Source organism: Pseudorca crassidens, chromosome 3, assembly GCF_039906515.1.
Source record: "Pseudorca crassidens isolate mPseCra1 chromosome 3, mPseCra1.hap1, whole genome shotgun sequence".
Taxonomy (NCBI): domain Eukaryota; kingdom Metazoa; phylum Chordata; class Mammalia; order Artiodactyla; family Delphinidae; genus Pseudorca; species Pseudorca crassidens.
The window spans coordinates 28,456,145-28,475,792 of record NC_090298.1 but is presented as its reverse complement, the minus strand read 5'-3'; the positions used below and the strand labels follow the sequence as shown (position 1 = coordinate 28,475,792).

Below are 19,648 nucleotides of genomic sequence, written 5' to 3'. Positions count from 1 at the left end.
GTGAAACTGGTCTTACCTCCCATTACTTCACCTGATAAAGAGGCAGTTATTTTCTCCATTTATTGCTGAGTGACTTGAGGCCTCTTAAAGAAGTCATGCAGTTCTTTTACTGTCAGATCATCATCCCCAGGGGCAGTGCTATTACCTCTCCTCTGCTATCCCCGCTGCCAAGTACAACTGCTTATGTACACAAAATGCAGTGGCCAAGAACATGATTTTGAAATAGGAAGCACAAGATTTTAATCCAAGTAACATTGCATGTTGGCTTTGTGACCTCTCTTACATTCTGTTTCTTTTTCTATGAAATGGGGATAGTAACTGAATCTGTGTCAGAGTCGTGGTGTGTATTAAATGAGGAGTATTGTAGCAAGTGTTCATTAAATGGTTACTATAATTATTATATGATTATACAACCAGCTTATGCTGGCTCTCTTAAAAGCACATTAGATCAAAAGCAACTGGGTCAAAAGCTGTATATGTATTTGCTCTTTTATTCTTTGGGCAATAGGTGCTGGGGTTTAGGCAAGTTAGTCTTTCTTTTTATATTTAAATCATGTTTAATTCTTTGAGATGTATCTTCAGAGACAGGTCCTATAAGGCAGCGGTCTCCAACCTTTTTGGCACCAGGGACCGGTTTCGTGGAAGACAGTTTTTCCATGGACGGGTTGGGGGGTGTTTGTTCAGGCTGTAATGCGAGTGATGGAGGGAATGGTTCAGGAGGTAATGCAAGCAATGGGGGATGATGGGGAGAGGCAAATGAAGCTTTGCTCGCTGGCCCCCCTGCTCACCTCCTGCTGTGCGGCCCGGATCCTAACAGGCTGCGGACCAGCACAGGTCCATGGCCCGGGGGTTGGGGACCCCTGTTATAAGGGACATAAGAGCTTCTCTTGAGAGGAGCCAGCATCAGGACAGGACCACGTACAGGGGGTACCATTGTAGGATAATGGCTGTATTCAGTTGAATAAGACTTTTTCTGTCCCTTACTGCTCTCCACTGCTCCAACCCTGGAAGAGCCAGAGACATCACTGTGAATCATAGAAGAAAAGAGAAACATGAGGGAAATACTAGAGAAGCTGACTACATCCAGCCTCAGCCAACCTGCCCATTCCCCGCTGAGGTCTGAACTCTGAAGGGCAGTGAAGCTCTAATACTAACGAGGTCCAGATATTCCTTGAGGAGCTGGCAGTACAGAGGCCTGAGTCAATTTGACTCCTAGTGTTGGTACATTAGCACTATTAATTTGTGTAAAACACCTTTCTTGTTTTGTTTATTTACGCCTTTTGGTCCTCATTCTCCACTCCCATTCCTCTGCATAGAAAACCATTTTAATGGGTTCCATATGTATTTTTTTGTTCGAGTATGTACTGGCAAACTCTGTGTTATTGTTTTTGCATGTATTTTCCATGAATGTAAATGGCTCTGTATTAACTTGTTTTGCTTCTTATTTTTCACTGAGCATTGTTTTTAAGGTTTGTTCATGTTGCTTTGTGCTCTGTTGCTCTTAGTTGCTGCAGTCAGAAACAAGGGTCTGGACTTTTAATAGTCTCTTAAAAATTGAGACTATTGGTTAGTACCTAAGAGTGAAAACTGTGCTCTGTCTCATATTTCCCTCTTTCTTTCTTTTATTGAAGTATAATTGACCTACAACACTCTGTTAGTTCCAGGTACACAACATAGTGATTTAATATTTCTATACATTTCAAAATGATCACTGGTAAGTCTAGTTACCACCTGTCACCATACAAAGATATGACAATATTATTATTACTATTTTAGATTTTAGCAAAAGAATTTATTTTTTTTTAAATTTATTTAATTAATTAATTTATTTTTGGCTGTGTTGGGTCTTCATTACCGCACATGGGCTTTCTCTAGTTGTGACGAGCAGGGGCTACTCTTTGTTGCAGTGTGCGGGCTTCTCATTGCGGTGGCTTCTCTTGTTGCGGAGCACAGGCTCTAGGCGTGCAGGCCTCAGTAGTTGTGGCTCGCAGGCTCAGTAGTTGTGGCTCACGGGCTCTAGAGCGCAGGCTCAGTAGTTGTGGCGCATGGACTTAGTTGCTCCACAGCATGTGGGATCTTCCCAGACCAGGGCTTGAACCCGTGTCCCCTGCATTGGCAGGCGGATTCTTAACCACTGTGCCACCAGGGGAGCCCAGAAGAAGAATTTATTAAAGGGATCCTGGATTGCTCAAGGAAATGCCAGGAGAGCTGAGAGCCAAGTGTGGATGCTTTGCAGGAGGAACAAAGGTCAGAATATGGCTGCCTCTGCGGCCACTGCCTCTGCCGTGTCCTAGACACTTCAGCTTGTGATGCTCATCCACTGGGGCTAGACGCTGGGTGCTGCTTGCGAGCCCCAGCTCCTCCTTCATCTCGGGGCCGCTACCATAATCCCTGCTTCTTAGTATCACTGCTTCTGGATTCAAAGTCAAGGCAGTGCCTCTGATGAATGAAGCGTGAGTGTACGGGTTGCTCCAGAGCTGCTAGACTGGTGAGGGACATGCTTCCTGCACTTGCATCTTCTCTCCTGGGAGGTGGGCTCTGTTCCCAAGACCCATGATGAGGACCTCCCTAAATGTGGTAAAGACGTTCAGATGCAAGGCAGCCATAGGAACAACAAATGGTCATCTTTACATCTACTGTATGAATGATGCAGCTAGACCTGGTGGAGGATACAGAGGTGAATCACACCTAGAACTTGCCTTCAGAGGCCTTATAGACTTGGAATTCTCTTCCTTTCAACGTGTACATTTATTTGGCACCATAGTTTGCAAAGCCCTCTCATTGTCATTGTTTCATTAGCTCCTCCCAACAGCCATGTAAGGTAGACAGAACTGATATTATCTCTATTTTATACTTGAAGAAGCTAAGAAGTTAGGTGATGAACCCAAGGTCCCACTGCTGGTGAGTGGCAGAGCAGGAACTTGGCCTGTCCTCTGATTCCAGGCCCAACGTCAACCAGAAGTAAGACGTGATCACAAATATTTTGCTTCATTGATTCCTAGGCATGCGGTTTTCCCCCACATTTTTTTTTATGTTAACAAAACAAGCCTTTATTTTTAACTTTTCATCACAGAAATTTTCAAATGTACACTAAAGAAAATAATATAATAAACTCCCATTACCCAGCACTTCAATAACTACAAATTATGGCTACTTTTGTTTCATCTATAATCCCCCCTCACTCCCACCTCCGCCCCCAGTATTTTATTTTATTTATTTATTTTTTAAAACTTATTTATTTTTGGCTATGTTGGGTCTTCGTTGCTGTGCGTGGGCTTTCTCTAGTTGTGGCGAGGAGGGGCGGCTCTTTGTTGCGGTGCGCGGGCTTCTCATTGCGGTGGCTTCTCTTGTTGCGGAGCACGGGCTCTAGGCACATGGGCTTCAGTAGTTGTGGCACATGGGCTCAGTAGTTGCGGTTCGTGGGCTCTAGAGCGCAGGCTCAGTAGTTGTGGTGCATGGGCTTAGTTGCTCTGTGGCATGTGGGATCTTCCCGGACCAGGGCTTGAACCCCGTCCCCTGCATTGGCAGACGGATTCTTAACCACTGCGCCACCAGGGAAGCCCCGCCACCAGGGAAGCCCCACCCCCAGCATTTTAGAGCAAATAGGCTTCCTTAAAAGATAGGACTTTTAAACTTAGTGATTACACACTTCACATGTCTGTTTCTCTTTTATCACCTCACCAAGACACTAGATAGAGTATGGTGCCACTTTATGCAAATTTTTTTAATTGAGGTATAATTGATATATGACATTCCACTCAGATGTACAACATAATGATTCAATATTTGTATACAGGGCTTCCCTGGTGGCGCAGTGGTTGAGAGTCTGCCTGCCGATGCAGGGGACACGGGTTCGTGCCCTGGTCCGGGAAGATCACACATGCCACGGTGCAGCTGAGCCCGTGAGCCATGGCCGCTGAGCCTGTGCATCCGGAGCCTGTGCTCCGCAACGGGAGAGGCCACAACAGTGAGAGGCCCGCGTACCGCAAAAAAAAAAAAAAAAAAATTAAAAATATATTTGTATACAGTGAAAATTATCACCACAATGTTTAGTTAACATTTGTCACCATAAAATGTTAAAGATTGTTTTTCTTATAATGAGAACAACATTTAAATTTGCAATAGAGTATTATTGACTACAGTAACCATAGTGTACATTACATCCCTATGACATACTTATTTTATAATGAGAAGTTTATAGCTCTAGATCCCCTTCACCCATTTTGCCCAACCCCACAAGTCTCCTCCCATCTGGCAACCACTGATCTGTTTGGTAGATCTATGAATTCAGTTTTATGTCTATTTTTTCAGTTGTTGTGTCTTTTAGATTCCACATATAAGTGAAATCATACAGTATTTGCCTTTACCTGTCTGGCTTATTTCACTGAGCATAATATCCTCAAGGTCCATTAGTGTCTCAAATGGCAAGATTATATTCTTTTTTAATGCTGAGTAGTATTCTTCTGTGTGTGTGTGTGTGTGTGTGTGTGTGTGTGTGTGTGTGTGTATGTGTATATATATATGCCATATCTTTCATATTCATTTATCTACTGATTGACACAGTTGTTTTTTTTCATATCTTGGCTATTGTAAATAATGCCACAATGAACATAAGGTGCGTATATCTTTTTGATTAGAGTTTTTGTTTTTTTCAGATAAATAACCAGAAATGCTGGATCATATGGTATTTCTATTTTTAATTTTTTGTTTTCCAAAAAAATTTGGATAAATTTTACTTATTTTTTCTGCCTAATTGTTCTAGCTAGGAACTCCAAAATATGTCAAATGAAAGTCCTATGAGTGAGCATTCTTTTCTTGTTCCTGATCTTAGAAGAAAAACTTTCAGCTTTTTACCATTGAGTATGTCATATATGGCCTAGGTTATACTGAGGTATGTTTAGTCTACACCCACTCTGTTGAGAGTTTTTATCATAAACAGATGTTGAATCTTGTCAGATGTTTTTTCTGCATCTATTAATACAAGCATGTGATTTTTGTCTTTTATTTTGTTAGTGTGCTGTATCATGTTGATGGATTTGAAGATGTTGACCATCCTTGCATTGCTGGAATAAATCCCCTTTGATCATGGTGTATGATCCTTTTAATGTATTGTTAAATTCAGCTTGTTAATATTTTGTTTCGGATTTTTGAAATCCGAATGAAAGAGATTTCTGTGCATTAGTTTTGTATCCTGCTACTTTGCCAAATTCATTGATTAGATCTAGTAGTTTTCTGGTAGCATCTTTAGGATTCTTTATGTGTAGTATCATGTCATCTGCAAACAGTGACAGCTTTACTTCTTCTTTTCTGATTTGGATTCCTTTCCTTTCTTTTTCTTCTCTGATTGCTATGGCTAAAACCTCCAAAACTATGTTGAATAATAGTGGTGAGAGTGGGCAACCTTGTCTTGTTCCTGATCTTAGAGGAAATGGTTTCATTTTTTCACCATTGAAAATGATGTTGGCCGTGGGTTTGTCATATATGGCCTTTATTATGTTGAGGTAAGTTCCCTCTATGCCTACTTTCTAGAGGGTTTTTAGCATAAATGGGTGTTGAATTTGATCAAAAGGTTTTTCTGCATCTATTGAGAAGATCATATGGTTTTTATCCTTCAATTTGTTAATATGATGTATCATGTTGATTGATTTCTGTATACTGAAGCATCCTTGCCTTCCTGGGATAAATCCAACTTGATCATGGTGTATGATCCTTTTAATGTGCTGTTGAATTCCGTTTGTTAGTATTTTGTTGAGGATTTTGCATCTATGTTCATCAGTGATATTGGCCTGTAGTTTTCTTTTTTGTGACATCTTTGTCTGGTTTGGGTATCAGGGTGATGGTGGTCTCATAGAATGAGATTGGGAGTGTTCCTCCCTCTGCTGTAATTTGGAAGAGTTTGAGAAGGATTGGTGTTAACTCTTCTCTAAATGTTTGATAGAATTTGCCTGTGAAGCTATCTGTCCTGGGCTTTTGTTTGTTGGAAGATTTTAATCACAGTCTCAATTTCAGTGTTTTTGTGGTTGGTCTGTTTATATTTGCTATTTGTTCCTTGTTCAGTCTTGGAAGGTTGTACTTTTCTAAGAATTTGTCCATTTCTTCCAGGTTGTCCATTTTATTGGCATATAGTTGCTAGTAGTAATCTCTCATGATCCTTTTTATTTCTTCAGTGTCCATTGTTACTTCTCCTTTTTCATTTCTACTTCTATTGATTTGAGTCTTCTCTGTTTTTTTCTTGATGAGTCTGGCTAATCGTTTATCAATTTTCTTTATCTTCTCAAAGAACCAGCTTTTAGTTTTATTGATCTTTGCTATTGTTTCCTTCATTTCTTTTTCATTTATTTCTGATCTGCTCTTTATGACTTCTTTCCTTCTGCTAACTTTGGGGGGATTTTGTTCTTTTTTCTCTAATTGCTTTAGGTGTAAGGTTAAGTTGTTTATTTGAACTGTTTCTTGTTTCTTGAGGTAGGATTGTATTGCTATCAACTTCCCTCTTAGAACTGCTTTTGCTGCATCACATAGGTTTTGTGTCGTCATGTTTTCATTGTCATTCATTTCTAGGTATTTTTTGATTTCCTCTTTGATTTCTTCAGTGATTTCTTGGTTATTAAGTAGCATATTGTTTAGCCTCCGTGTGTTTGTATTTTTTATAGATTTTTTTCCTGTAATTGATATCTAGTCTTATAGCGTTGTGGTCGGAAAAGATACTTGAGATGATTTCAATTTTTTAAAATTTACCAAGGCTTGATTTGTGACCCAAGGTATGATCTATCCTGGAAAATGCTGCATGAGCACTTGACAAGAAAGTGTGTTCTATTGTTTTTGGATGGAATGTTCTATACATATCAATTAAGTCCATCTTGTTTCATGTATCATTTAAAGGTTGTGTTTCCTTATTTATTTTCATTTTGGATGATCTGTCCATTGCTGAAAGTGGGGTGTTAGAGTCCCCAACTATTCTTGTGTTACTGTCTATTTCCCTTTTTATGGCTCTTAGCATTTGCCTTATGTGTTGAGGTGCTCCTTTTGTGGGTGCATAAATATTTCCAATTGTCATATCTTCTTCTTGGATTGATCCCGTGATCATTATGTAGTGTCCTTCTTTGTCTCTTGCAATAGTCTTTCTTTTAAAGTCTATTTTGTCTGATAGGAGACTTGCTAGTCCAGCTTTCTTTTGATTTGCATTTGCATGGCATAACTTTTTTCAATCCCCTCACTTTCAGTCTGTATGTGTCCCTAAGTCTGAAGTGGGTCCCTTGCAGGCAGCATATATATGGGTCTTGTTTTTGTATCCATTCAGCCAGTCTATGTCTTTTGGTTGGAGCATTTAATCCATTTACATTTAAGGTAGTTATCAATATGTATGTTCCTATTACCATTTTCTTAATTGTTTTGGATTTGTTATTGTAGGTCTTTTCCTTCTCTTGTGTTTCCTGCTAGAGAGGTTCCTTTAGCTTTTGTTGTTAAGCTGGTTTGGTGGTTCTGAATTCTCACTTTTGCTTGTCTGTAAAGGTTTTAATTTCTCTGTCAAATCTGAATGAGATCCTTGCTGGGTAGAATAATCTTGGTTGTAGTTTTTCCCTTTCACCACTTTAAATACGTCCTGTCACTCCCTTCTGGCTTGCAGAGTTTCTGGTGAAAGATAAGCTGTTAACCTTATGGGGATTCTGTTGTATGGTATTTGTTGTTTTTCCCTTGCTGCTTTTAATATATTTTCTTTGTATTTAATTTTTGATAGTTTAATTAATATGTGTCCTGGCATGCTTCTCCTTGGATTTATCCTGTATGGGACTCTCTGCACTTCCTGGACTTGGTTGCATATTTCCTTTTCCATATTAAGGAAGTTTTCAACTACAATCTCTTCAGATATTTTCTCAGTCCCTATCTTTTTCTCTTCGTCTTCTGGGACCCCTATAATTCGAATATTGTTGTGTTTAATGTTGTCCCAGAGGTCTCTGAGACTGTCCTCAATTCTTTTCATTCTTTTTTCTTTAATCTGCTCTGTGGTAGTTATTTCCACTCTTCTATCTTCCAGGTCACTTATCCATTCTTCTGCCTCAGTTATTCTGCTATTGATTCCTTCTAGAGAATTTTTAATTTCATTTGTTGTGTTGTTCATCATTGTTTATTTGCTCTTTAGTTTTCTAGGTCCTTGTTAAATGTTTCTTGTGTTTTCTCCATTCTGTTTCCCAGATTTTGGATCATCTTTACTACCATTACTCTGAATTCCTTTTCAGGTAGACTACCTATTTCCTCTTCATTTGTTTGGTCTGGTGGCTTTTTACCTTGTTCCTTCATCTGCTGTGTGTTTCTCTGTTTTCTCATTTTGCTTAACTTACTGTGTTTGGGGTCTCCTTTTCGCAGGCTGCAGGTTCATAGTTCCCATTGTTTTTGGTGTCTGCCACAGGGGGTAAGGTTTGTTCAGTGGGTTGCGTAGGCTTCCTGTTGGAGGGGACTGGTGCCTGTGCTCTGGTGGATGAGGCTGGATCTTGTCTTTCTTGCAGGACCACATTCGGTGGTGTTTTGGGGTGTCTGTGACCTTATTATGATTTTAGGCAGCCTTTCTGCTAATGGGTGGTGTTGTGTTCCTGTCTTGCTAGTTGTTTGGCATGTCTAGCTAGGGTGTCCAGCACTGTAGCTTGCTGGTTGTTGAGTGGAGGTGGGCCTTAGCATTGAGATAGACGTGTCTGGGAGAGCTTTTTCTGTTTGATGTTACATGGATCCGGGAGGTCTCCGGTTGACCAATGTCTGGAACTCAGCTCTCCCACATCAGAGGCACAGGCTTGACACTCGGCTGGAACACCAACACTTTGTCAGCCACACGGCTCAGAAAAAAAGGGAGAAGAAAAGAAAGAAAGAAAGAAAAAAAAATAAAATAAAGTTATTACAATAAATTTTTTTTAAAATTATTAAAAATTAAAAAAAATATTTTTAAAGTAATAAACAAAAAAAAGTAAAGAACGAACAGAACAACCAAACCAAAAAAGAAATCCACCAAAGATAATAAGCGATAGAAACTATATTAAAAAAAAAAAAAAAAGGACAGACAGAACCCTAGGACAAATGGTAAAAGCAAAGCTATACAGACAAAATCACACCAAGAAACTTACACAGTCAGAAAAAGAGAAAAAGGGGAAAAATTATATATCTATACTAAAAAAGAAAAAAGGAAGAGAGCAACCTAATCAATAAACAAACCTACCTATGATAATAAGCTCTAAATACTAAACTAAGTGAAACATAAATCCAGAAACAAATTTGATGCAGAAAGCAAACGCCAAGTCTGCAGTTGCTCCCAAAGTCCACCTCCTCAATTTTGGGATGTTTCATTGTCTATTCAGGTATTCCACAGATGCCGCATGCATCAAGTTGACTGTGGAGATTACCTGAGGGTGTCTGTTCTTCGACCAGACAGGATGGGGTTAACGAAACAGCTGATTAGGGGGCTCTGGCTCACTCAGGCCCGGGGGAGGGAGGGGTACGGATGTGGGGTGAGCCTGTGGAAGCAGAGACCAGCATGACATTGCAACAGCCTGAGGCATGCCATGTGTTCTCCCTGGGAGGTTGTCCCTGCATCATGGGACCCTGGCAGTGGTGGGCTGCACAGGCTCCCAGGAGAGGAGGTGCGGACAGTGACCTATGCTTGCACACAGGCTTCTTGGTGGCTTCAGCAGCAGCCTTAGCGTTTCATGCCCATCTCTGGGGTCTGCGCTGATAGCCACAGATCGCGCCAGTCTCTGGAGCTTGTTTAGGTGGTGCTCTGAATCCCCTCTCCTCGCGCACCCTAAAACAATGGTCTGTTGCCTCTTCGGCAGCTCCAGACTTTTTCCCGTACTTCCTCCCAGCTAGCCGTGGTGCACTAGCCCCTTCAGGCTGTGTTCACACAGCCAACCCCAGTCCTCTCCCTGGGATCTGGCCTCCGAAGCCCAAGCCTCAGCTCCCAGCCCCCGCCCATGCCGGCGGGTGAGCAGACAAGCTTCTCAGGCTGGTGACTTCTGGTCAGCACCGATCCTCTGTGCGGGAATCTCTCTACTTTGCCCTCTGCACCCCCATTGTTGCGCTGTCCTCCATGGCTCTGAAGCTTCCTCCCTCCGCCACCCCCACAGTCTCCGCCCTCGAAGGGGCTTCCTAGTGTCTGGAAACTTTTCCTCCTTCACAGCTCCTTCCCAGAAGTGCAGGTCCTGTCCTAATTCTTTTGTCTGTTTTTTCTTTTGCCCTACCCAGGTACATAGGGAGTTTCTTGCCTTTTGGGAAGTCTGAGGTCTTCTGCCAGCGTTCAGTAGGTGTTCTGTAGGAGTTGTTCCACATGTAGATGTATTTCTGATGTATTTGTGGGGAGGAAGGTGATTTCCATGTCTTACTCCTCTGTCATCTTGAAGGTTTCCCCATGACAGTATTATTGACTATATTCCCCGCACTGTATATTTCATCCCCATAACTCATTTGGTAACTGGAAGTTTGTACCTCTTAATCTCCCTCATCTATTTCACTCATCCGCCTACCCCTTCCCCTTTGGCAACCACCTGTTTATTCTTTGTATCTATGAGTCTGTTCTGTTTTGTTATGTTTGTTCATTTGTTTTGGTTTTTAGATACCATATATAAGTGAGATCATAGGGTATTTATCTTTCTCTTATTTCACTTAGTATTATACCTTCTAGGTTCATCCATGTTGTCACAAATGTGAGATTTCATTCTTTTTTATGCCTAGTAATATTTTATGGCTGAGTAATATTCCATTGTATATATACGTCACATCTTCCTTATCCATTCATCTATTGATAGACACTTATGTTGCTTCCATATCTTGGCTGTTGTAAATAATGCTGCTATGAACATTGGGGTGCATATATGTTTTCAAATTAGTGCTTTTGTTTTCTTTGGAGAAATACAGAGAAGTGGAATTGCTGGATCATATGGTAGTTCTATTTTTAGTTTTTTGAGGAACTGCCATACTGTTTCCCATAGGGTCTGCAGCAACTTACATTTCCCCCAACAGTGTACCAGGGTTGCCTTTTCTCCACATTCTCGCCAATAGTTGTTATTTGTTGTCTTTTTGATGATGGCCATTCTGACAGGTGTGAGGTGATATCTCATTGTGGTTTTGATTTGCATTTCCCCAATGATTAGTGATGTTGAGCATCTTTTAATGTGCCTGTTGGCCATCTGTATGACTCCTCTGGAAAAATGTCTGTTCAGGTCCTCTGCCCGTTTTCTTAACTGGGTTGTTTTTTGATGTTGTCTGTCCTATATTTCACCCAAGGCACAGATGAACGACAAGTGTGTTTGAAGGCAGTTGTCTGGAAAAGAACTCTTTTGTAATTGTACCCTATGAAGTCCAGTTCTTTTGTTTAGCCAGCTACAAATGTGTTCACTGCTACATCCACACAAATGAATTGGGTACCTGTGATGTGCAAGATTCTGGCCTCTAAAGGGTTTGGGAATAAATAATATAATAAACAAAAGGCTTTGTAAAATTGGGCTGTTCTGGGAGCTACAGAAAGTAAGGACATGGGGGTTCAGGGGAGGGAGAAAGAACTTTAAGCAAGGACATTAGGAGAAAGAAGAGGGAGAATTTGAGTTGGGACTTTAAAAAATAAGCATAAGATTATGTTAAACATAAGATTCTGATAGAGAGTGTGAAAGACATTGTAGTTGGGGAGGTAACTTGAACAAAGTAACGCAAGTTACAAAGTGCAAGAGGTACAGCTGGGAGGTGGAAATAGAAAAGTAGAAAAAAGTAGAATTTTTTTCCTCTTTCTCTCTCTCCTTCTCCCTCTCCTTCCCCTTTTGTTTTCTTCTTTCCTTCCTTCCCTCCCTCTCTCTTTTTTTTTTTTTTTTTGCCTGAAGCAAAAGATTCGTTTATCTGCGTTTAAGTGGTTAATGGTTTGCTTTAAGTAGTCTGTAATCCAGAGCCTGATGCTTACTCCTTACTAGTTAGATTCCTTGTTATTCTCAAACAGGAGAATGAAGAGGCAGTGATGGAGATTTCAATTTGAGGAAGTCAAAAGGTGTCTGTGTTCTCGTGTGTGGAAGGAAGGAAGAAGTGTGCGTGTCTTGCATTTCTAAAGTGGCAATTTTCATATTTTGACCCCATGCCTCTGATCCTAGTACGTTCCCTTACCATTTTATGTTGTATATTTTATAAAAATAAAAAAGAAACACCCGAGTCTTTTAAGTACTCATTGCTACATTACAGAACACTTGTGCTGTAACCGTGCAAGGTTTGTCAGAGTGTACATGATGGATTCACTGTGCTTTTGCAGTTTTCCTCCAACATGACTTAACTGGAAATTCCAGAGGCATTTACACTCCTTATGTGAAGCCCTGTGATTTGTATTAATGAACTCTAGACCTGAAATGTTCCTGTTTGTCATAATGATCTTGCCCCTTTCCTAACCATATTCCTCATGAGTTAATTCTTGTCTTAGTTTGTCTCCAGTAAAACATCTGACATCCAGAGCTATGCCTTGGTGTCAGCTCAGAGAGCCACCTGTCATCTATGAGACAGTCCCAGGTAAATTTGTGTTGTTCGGGGAATTTGATATTGATGGTGTTTGTATGGTGGAAACGATCTCTACACTTCAACAGTGGGATTTTGCAATCAACAGGGTGGAATCTAAGTTCCAAACAAGGTGTATTTGTCTTGCCACAGACTCAGCAGGGATCTCTTAGGCTTATTCTGCGTCTCCTTTTTTTCCAGAGCATTTTGTCAAGGCCCTGCCAGAATACCACGTGGTGGCTCCTGTCCGAGTCGACGCGAGCGGACATTTTCTATCTTATGGCTTGCACCATCCTGTCACCAGCAGCAGGAAGAAGAGAGATTTGGATGGCCCAGAGGACCGGGTGTACTACAGAATTTCCCATGAGGAGAAGGACCTGTTTTTTAACTTGACGGTCAATCAGGGATTACTTTCCAAAAGCTACATCGTGGAGAGGAGATATGGGAACCTCTCCCATGTGAAGATGGAGGCTTCCTCGGGTCCCCCCTGCCATCTCAGGGGCACAGTTCTGCAGCAAGGCACCAGGGTTGGGACTGCAGCCCTCAGTGCCTGCCATGGACTGGTGAGTCCCCTTACTTCTCTGCCCTCAGTCCCTGACTGTCGTGGTCTGCACACCCACTGCCAGTGGGTTCGTAGATGCATTTAACGCATAGGAATTGAGCACTTGTGGTGTGCATGGTCTGGGCTTCCAAACAGGCTGGGGAGAAAATGCATAAAATTAAAATCAGTCTGGGTGGTAGGGGGAATATGGACGTTGAGGGTCCAGGAAGACTTCAACCAGGAATATCAGGGCAAGGAGAGGAGGGGATCGGAGTTGGGTCTTCAACCTCCGAGGCAGCTCTGAGCGTGCTGGTGACTGACTGGGTGGCCAGCCACTTCTGAGTGCGAGGCTTACAGATGGGATGGTGATGGCAGCAGCTGCTATGATCTAATTGTTGACTGCGGGTAGTTTATAATCAGATTTCATGTGGGCCCTTGGGCTGTCAGTTGATTCCTTTGTGCCTCTGTTTTCTCCTCTGTAAAATGGAGACAATGATAGCACCCAACTCACAGAGCAGGGGTTGGCAAACTACAGCCCACAGGCCAAATCTGGACCACCTCTTGTTTCTATAAATAAAACTTTATTGAAACACAGATATGCCCATGTGTTTATATTGTCTACGGCTGCTTTTGAGCTGCAAGAGCAGAGCTGGGTGTTCAGGATAGAGACTGTATGGGGCCACGAGGCCCCAGATATTTGCCATCTGGTCTTTGCAGAAAAAGTTTGCTGACCCCTGTAATAGAGTACTGTGAGCATTAAATGAATTCATATATATATAAATCTTAGAAGAGTATTTAGTAAATAGTAGATAATGAAGATTGGCTGCTATTATTATTATTTATATTTCTAACATGCCAGACACTGGAACGTGTGGCTTATTATGTGATTTACACACACTGTCCTCTCTACAATGTGCCCCCACCCCGCCACCAGTTTAGCTATGTTTTAACAGATGATGCAGTTTGGAGATGTTGAATATCTTTACTGTGTTGTTGTTAATTTGAGCCCGAGTCTTTCAACTGTTCTGTGCTGCCTCTCAAAATGTGACCAAGCTTGTTTTTCAAAATTTAAACCTTAAAAAAAAAAGTGGGCCCTTTGTTCCCCCTTACTTCTAGCAGTGACGACAGTGACAGCCCCACTGGTAGCTGCTTGGCGAACAATGCCTAGGACTTATGTTGAGGTTTCGTCATGCTGGAGTAGGGGGCAGGCACCAGCACTAACCAGGGGTACTTAGGGACTGACTGTGGGTGGAAAGCCTCCGGAGTCCTGGGGACAGTTGTGGCAGAGACTTGGGCATCGGCCTTGGCACCTGTACGTGGGCTTTTTTTTTTAATATAAATTTATTTATTTATTTGTTTGTTTGTTTATTTCTGGCTGCGTTGGGTCTTTGTTGCTGCACACGGGCTTTCTCTAGTTGTGACGAGCAGGGGCTCCTCTTCGTTGCGGTGCGTGGGCTTCTCATTGCGGTGGCTTCTCTTGTTGTGGAGCACGGGTTCTAGGCATGTGGGCTTCAGTAGTTGTGGCACATGGGCTCAGTAGTTGTGGCTCGTGGGCTCTAGAGCACAGGCTCAGTAGTTGTGGCGCATTGGCTTAGTTGCTCCGTGGCATGTGGGATCTTCCTGCACCAGGGTTCAAACCCGTGTCCCCTGCGTTGGCAGGTGGATTCTTAACCACTGTGCCACCAGGGAAGTCTGACTGGGGTTGTTTTGCTGGGCAAACCCGCTAGTGGTGTTCACATTCCTACAGGAAGCGCTCATCTCAAATCCTCCCATCCTTACTGCCAGTTTGATAAGAACCCTGCTCTTCATAATTTAAGAGTCTGTTTATCCTGTACCTGTCTAGTTTGGCTTTGCTTGAAAACTGTGGGAAAATTAATGTAAAACATTGTACATCAGTTTATAGGTACCAAGAAAGTTCAATGTTCTGAAGGACCTCTGGGGATGAATCGTTTTGTACGATAAGCGGAAAGTCTTGCTTTGCCATTTTTTGGTAAATCTAGATTTTCATATGTAGCTATTTATCATTTCATAAATGACACAAAATAAAAAAAGATGCCCTATTCTTTTCTTCTTCTCCCAGGGTCTCATACAGTGCTTGGTTGAACCAGGGGATATCTCCTGGCTCCATGGTCCTAATCCTCTGGGTTTCCTCTGGGTTCATATCACATTTTCCCTTTGCAATTTCTGCTTTCATTTCTATGAGACAACCCTGGAAGCATCAGTGTCACCTGATCCTCTACGACTAGGGTAACAGAAGAAAGAGCCCTTGTTCTAGAAGGACAGGCACATAGGAGTGAAGTGATCCACAAAACAAACATGCAAAAGCCACACTGCTCCAGAGAACACTGATGGGGGAACCCACCTATAGTCACTACCATTAACCATTCATAAACCGTTATCGTGCTCATAAAATCCTAGAAAGTTTAAATGCCATTGCCTTTCTGTGGCCTAGAGCAGTTTGGTCTGTGACTTCACAGAATCAACATCACCTGGGATTTCATTAAAAAGGCAAATTCATGGGCTACACTTCAGAACAAGTGCATCAGAATCTCTGGGGGTGGGCAGAAACCTATGTGAGTGTGTTTTAACAGCTTTACTGAGATGTAATTCACATACATACAATTTACCCACCTAAAGTATACAGTCCAATGGCTTTAAATATGTTCACAGGGTTGTGCAGCCATCACCACAATAGATTTTAGAACATTCTCATTAGACCCCGAAGAAACCCCTTAGCAGTCACTCTCCAATCCTCCCATCTCCCCTCCTCCGTGGGAGCCTCAAATCTACTTTTGGTGTCTGTTAACTGCTTTCTTTGAAACCTTTGATTTAATGACCTCTTCAGGAGATTCTGATGCTCCCTAAAGGCCTGGACTAGGGCAGTCATTCTTAACCCAGGCTGAACATTAGATCAACTAAGGCTTTTTTTTTTTAAATTGAAATATAGTTGATTTACAATACTGTGTTAATTTCAGGTATACAGCAAAGTGATTCAGTTATATATATATATGTATATATATATATATATTTCAGATTATTTTTCATTATAGGTTATTACAAGTTACTGAATAGTTATTCCCTGTGCTGTATAGTAGTACCTAAGGAGCTTTAAAAAAGTACCCATGCCACAACCCCATGTTCCAGATGCTCTGATTTGACTGGTCAGTGGGGGTGGAGCCCAGGCGTCAGTATTTTTAAAAGCTCTCTAGGAGATTCCGATGTGCATTAGGTGTTGCCAATCACTGGATTAGTGCGAGTGGGTATTAATGAGCAGTATTAGCCAGTATTGCTCTAAAGTAGCCGCTCACCCAGGTGATTCTAGCGTGCAGCCAGGGTTGAGGACCATTGCCCTCAATTTCTCCCTACTTCCATCTTGTTTTCTCTAAGGGAAATCGCATACTGGTTAGCATTATTCCAGGCTTGGGAATAGAATACTGGGAGCTTTGCAATTTCTAATGGCCCCAGAGAGCTGCAGGATCCACCATGTGGCCATTTTCAGATTCAGATTTCAGATTCATGCTAAGCACAGGAGCACAAAGAAACGAATGTGAACTAATAGACTTATGTGGTGGCCAAGATGATGGAAAGTTTTAGATCTAAATCCCTGAATGATGTTTTTCCAGGAGAACCAGTCCACTGGGATTATTTTGGATCTTTTCACACATAACTGGACAATTAATGGATGATTATAAAAAAGGCACCGAAAGCCCAATGAGTTCGTTTTGTGAGCACACAAGTTGGCTGGCTTCAAGCTCATTTGCTCACATGCCATCATTTCACAGTGCTCATCTACAGTGGTTCTAGTCAAAAGGTAGTGGTTGGACTTGCGTCTGATTTCTCCTGGCCAGTTGTCTGGGGCCTGATCTCCAGGATATTTATTTTCCTTTTCACCCAGGGACGACCCCACGCTCAGATTCACAGGATGGCAGGCTTAGGATATGCTGCCTCTAAGCCTCCCAGCACTCCTAGGGACAGAGGTGGCATTGGGGAAGGCTTTCTGAGGCAGGAAACCCTCTTGTGTGGAGCAGGACATTTGCTTCTTGTTCGTATGGCTCAGGGCTGGCATATTCTTTGCTTCAGATGGGCTCATCCTAATGTTGGAGGCTGTGTTCTCTTGGAGTTTTCTATAATTTGAGGTTCATCTAGTCTCCCTTGGAGAAGACTCAGATGGTTACAAACTGAAGACCCAAGAAAGGTCACCCATGACAAGATGTGGGATAACCTCCTTCCTCCAGTTAATATCCTCTCACACGGCTCTGGTACCCATCCTCTTGGAAGCTGCTTTCAGACCGGGTCAGTCCCTGTCTGAAAGTTGGCTCAGTAACTTTCTCTCTGTCATCTTCACCATTTTCACCATCTTTTCCCCTCAACATTTGTATAAACTTTGAAGTTATGGAATTTGTTTCTTTTGAACAGTTTAGTTGATTTGTTTTATTCTATGTTCTTTGATAGAGAAACTGTATTCTTTTATCAATTAGATTCAGAATTCATCCGCAGTGGGAGTTGTTACCTGTGAGAACCCTGGGGTGGTGCTGGATTTGCTGTTATCAAGGGCCCTACACGATGTGTTGCAGGCTAGTTTGCTGTTCGTATTTCAGTTTAGATTTCTGGACTAGGAGGATAGTGCAAGGTGTTAGACTCCACACTTATGTGTGATACAGGATTGGGGTTCTGCCTCTTCATGGAGTACCCCACTTCCACCAAGGGGCTTGGGCTAGGCATGCACTATCTAGACTGCATACTTGAGTCAGTAAAAAATTATTTTTAATTTTTACTCACAGTCAGGCACAGTATTTCTCAGCTCAGTCTTTATTAAAGTGAATACAGTTCTTGGCTCCATCCTAAACCCTAGCCTCAATTCCAGGCCCTGCTGAGGAGTTGAAGGCTGACCCCTAATCTGAATAGCAGGGTTATTCAACTTCAACTCCTACTCAACTCTCTTTCGCTTTCCCTTTGGGCCTATTGAGATTTCCTGTCTTGTTTCAAGCTCAACTATGGATTAAAATTTTGAAAAGGTGTTATTTTTAGTTTTTTTAGAGTTAAACTTTTTATCTTGAGATAGTTGTAGTTTCATATGCCGTTGTAAGAACCTATACAGAGAGGTCCCCTTCCCCCACAGTGGTAACATCTTGCAAAATTACTATATAATATCATAGACAGGATCTGACATGGATACAGTCAAGATGCCCAACATTACCATGAAAACAATCACTCATGTTGTCCTTTTAGGCACACTCATTTCCTTCCTGCCTCTATTCTCTTTTGAGTTAATTTTTGTTTAAAGTGTGAGACTTAGGTAAAGGCTCATTCCCTTTCTTCCTCCCTCCCTCCCTCCCTGCCTTCCATCCTTCCTCCTTTTTCTTCTCTTTTTTTTGCCTATGGATGTCTGATTGCTCTAGCACCATATTTTAAAAGGCTACCTTCCCTCTATTGAATTGCTTCTGCACTTGTCAAAAATCAGTTGGACATATTTCTGTGAGTCTGTTTCTGAGTTTTATGTTCTAGTCTACCAATAGAATTTTCATTCCTATGTCTTCATTACTATTGCTTTAAAATCAGTATTGAAATCAAGTAGACTGATTGCTCCCATTTTATTCTTCTTTTTCAGAATTGTTTTAGTAATTCTAACTTCTTTTCCTTTCCATATAAATTTCAGAATAATCTGACAATAAAAAATTGCTGAGATTTTTTTTGACAGGAATTATATTAAACCTATATATTAATTTGGGGAAATTGACATTTACTACATTAGTCTTCTAATCCATGAACATGGTAGGTCTCTTCCAATTCTGCCCGTGAGACCTATCTAGGTTGACTGGTGGAACTGAAAGGTCCATGATGCTTGGTCCTCCCTCTTTCCCAAGGTGAGAGTTATACAGCCTTCTGGGGAGGAATTCTAAATTCCACTCTGATGGCATTTCTCACAGGAAATCTTCCAGCCCATCACCCTTATAATATCACCCATTGGGTGGGCTGTCCTTGTGGGGCATCAGACCTACCCCACCCATAGGGTAGTTAGTGTGGGTAGAGAATGAGTCTCTTAAATAGACTCCAACGGTTGCCTTTTTTTCCCCTCTGGGTCAGATAATTTATTTGGGAAAAAAAAATAGTGAACCATTTTTGCAAATTTGTTCCCCTGGTTTGTTTGGTCATATTAATTCTTGCAATATTCTGTTTTGGAAAGTTTCCTGATTCTAAATTAGTCTGGTAGAATGATAACAATTTCTTCTGTGCTGAGCCTCACTGTCTCCCCATCACGGAAAGACAGGGGCTGGTGGGATGACCACATTTTATTCATAGGTGAGATTTGGCTCGTCGATTTAGGGCATGCTTGGAGAAGAGTGTCCTGGTGTAACATAAATTTCTATTCCTCAGTAGTATGATCTATGATTTCTTTTCAGTCTGAAGGACTTCAGTGCCCTTTTAATTTGACTGCCTTTTTACAAGCTTTTAAATGTGCAACCTATCTGGAAAGTTGTGGCAAGAACCTGCTTTTTAGTGACTGTTTTCATTCCAACATGCCCTTTGCAATCTATCTGTCTATCTATCTATCTATCATCATTATATCTATCAATCTAATCATCTAATTATTTGTCTATCTATCATCTA

The 19,648-nt window shown here is 41.6% G+C and overlaps 1 protein-coding gene across 3 annotated transcripts in view; it reads left to right on the top strand.

The window, feature by feature from the left end:
• ADAMTS12 (ADAM metallopeptidase with thrombospondin type 1 motif 12) overlaps positions 1 to 19,648 on the top strand; it is a 393,951-nt gene that overhangs the window by 6,467 nt on the left and 367,836 nt on the right. For all 3 annotated transcript variants that reach the window (XR_010941915.1, XM_067730476.1, XM_067730477.1), the window contains exon 2: positions 12,700 to 13,061. Coding sequence is in view for 2 of the 3 variants with exons in the window: in XM_067730476.1 (XP_067586577.1) it covers positions 12,700 to 13,061 (362 nt within the window). In the remaining variant the exon portion in view is untranslated. The remainder of the gene's footprint in view (positions 1 to 12,699; positions 13,062 to 19,648) is intronic.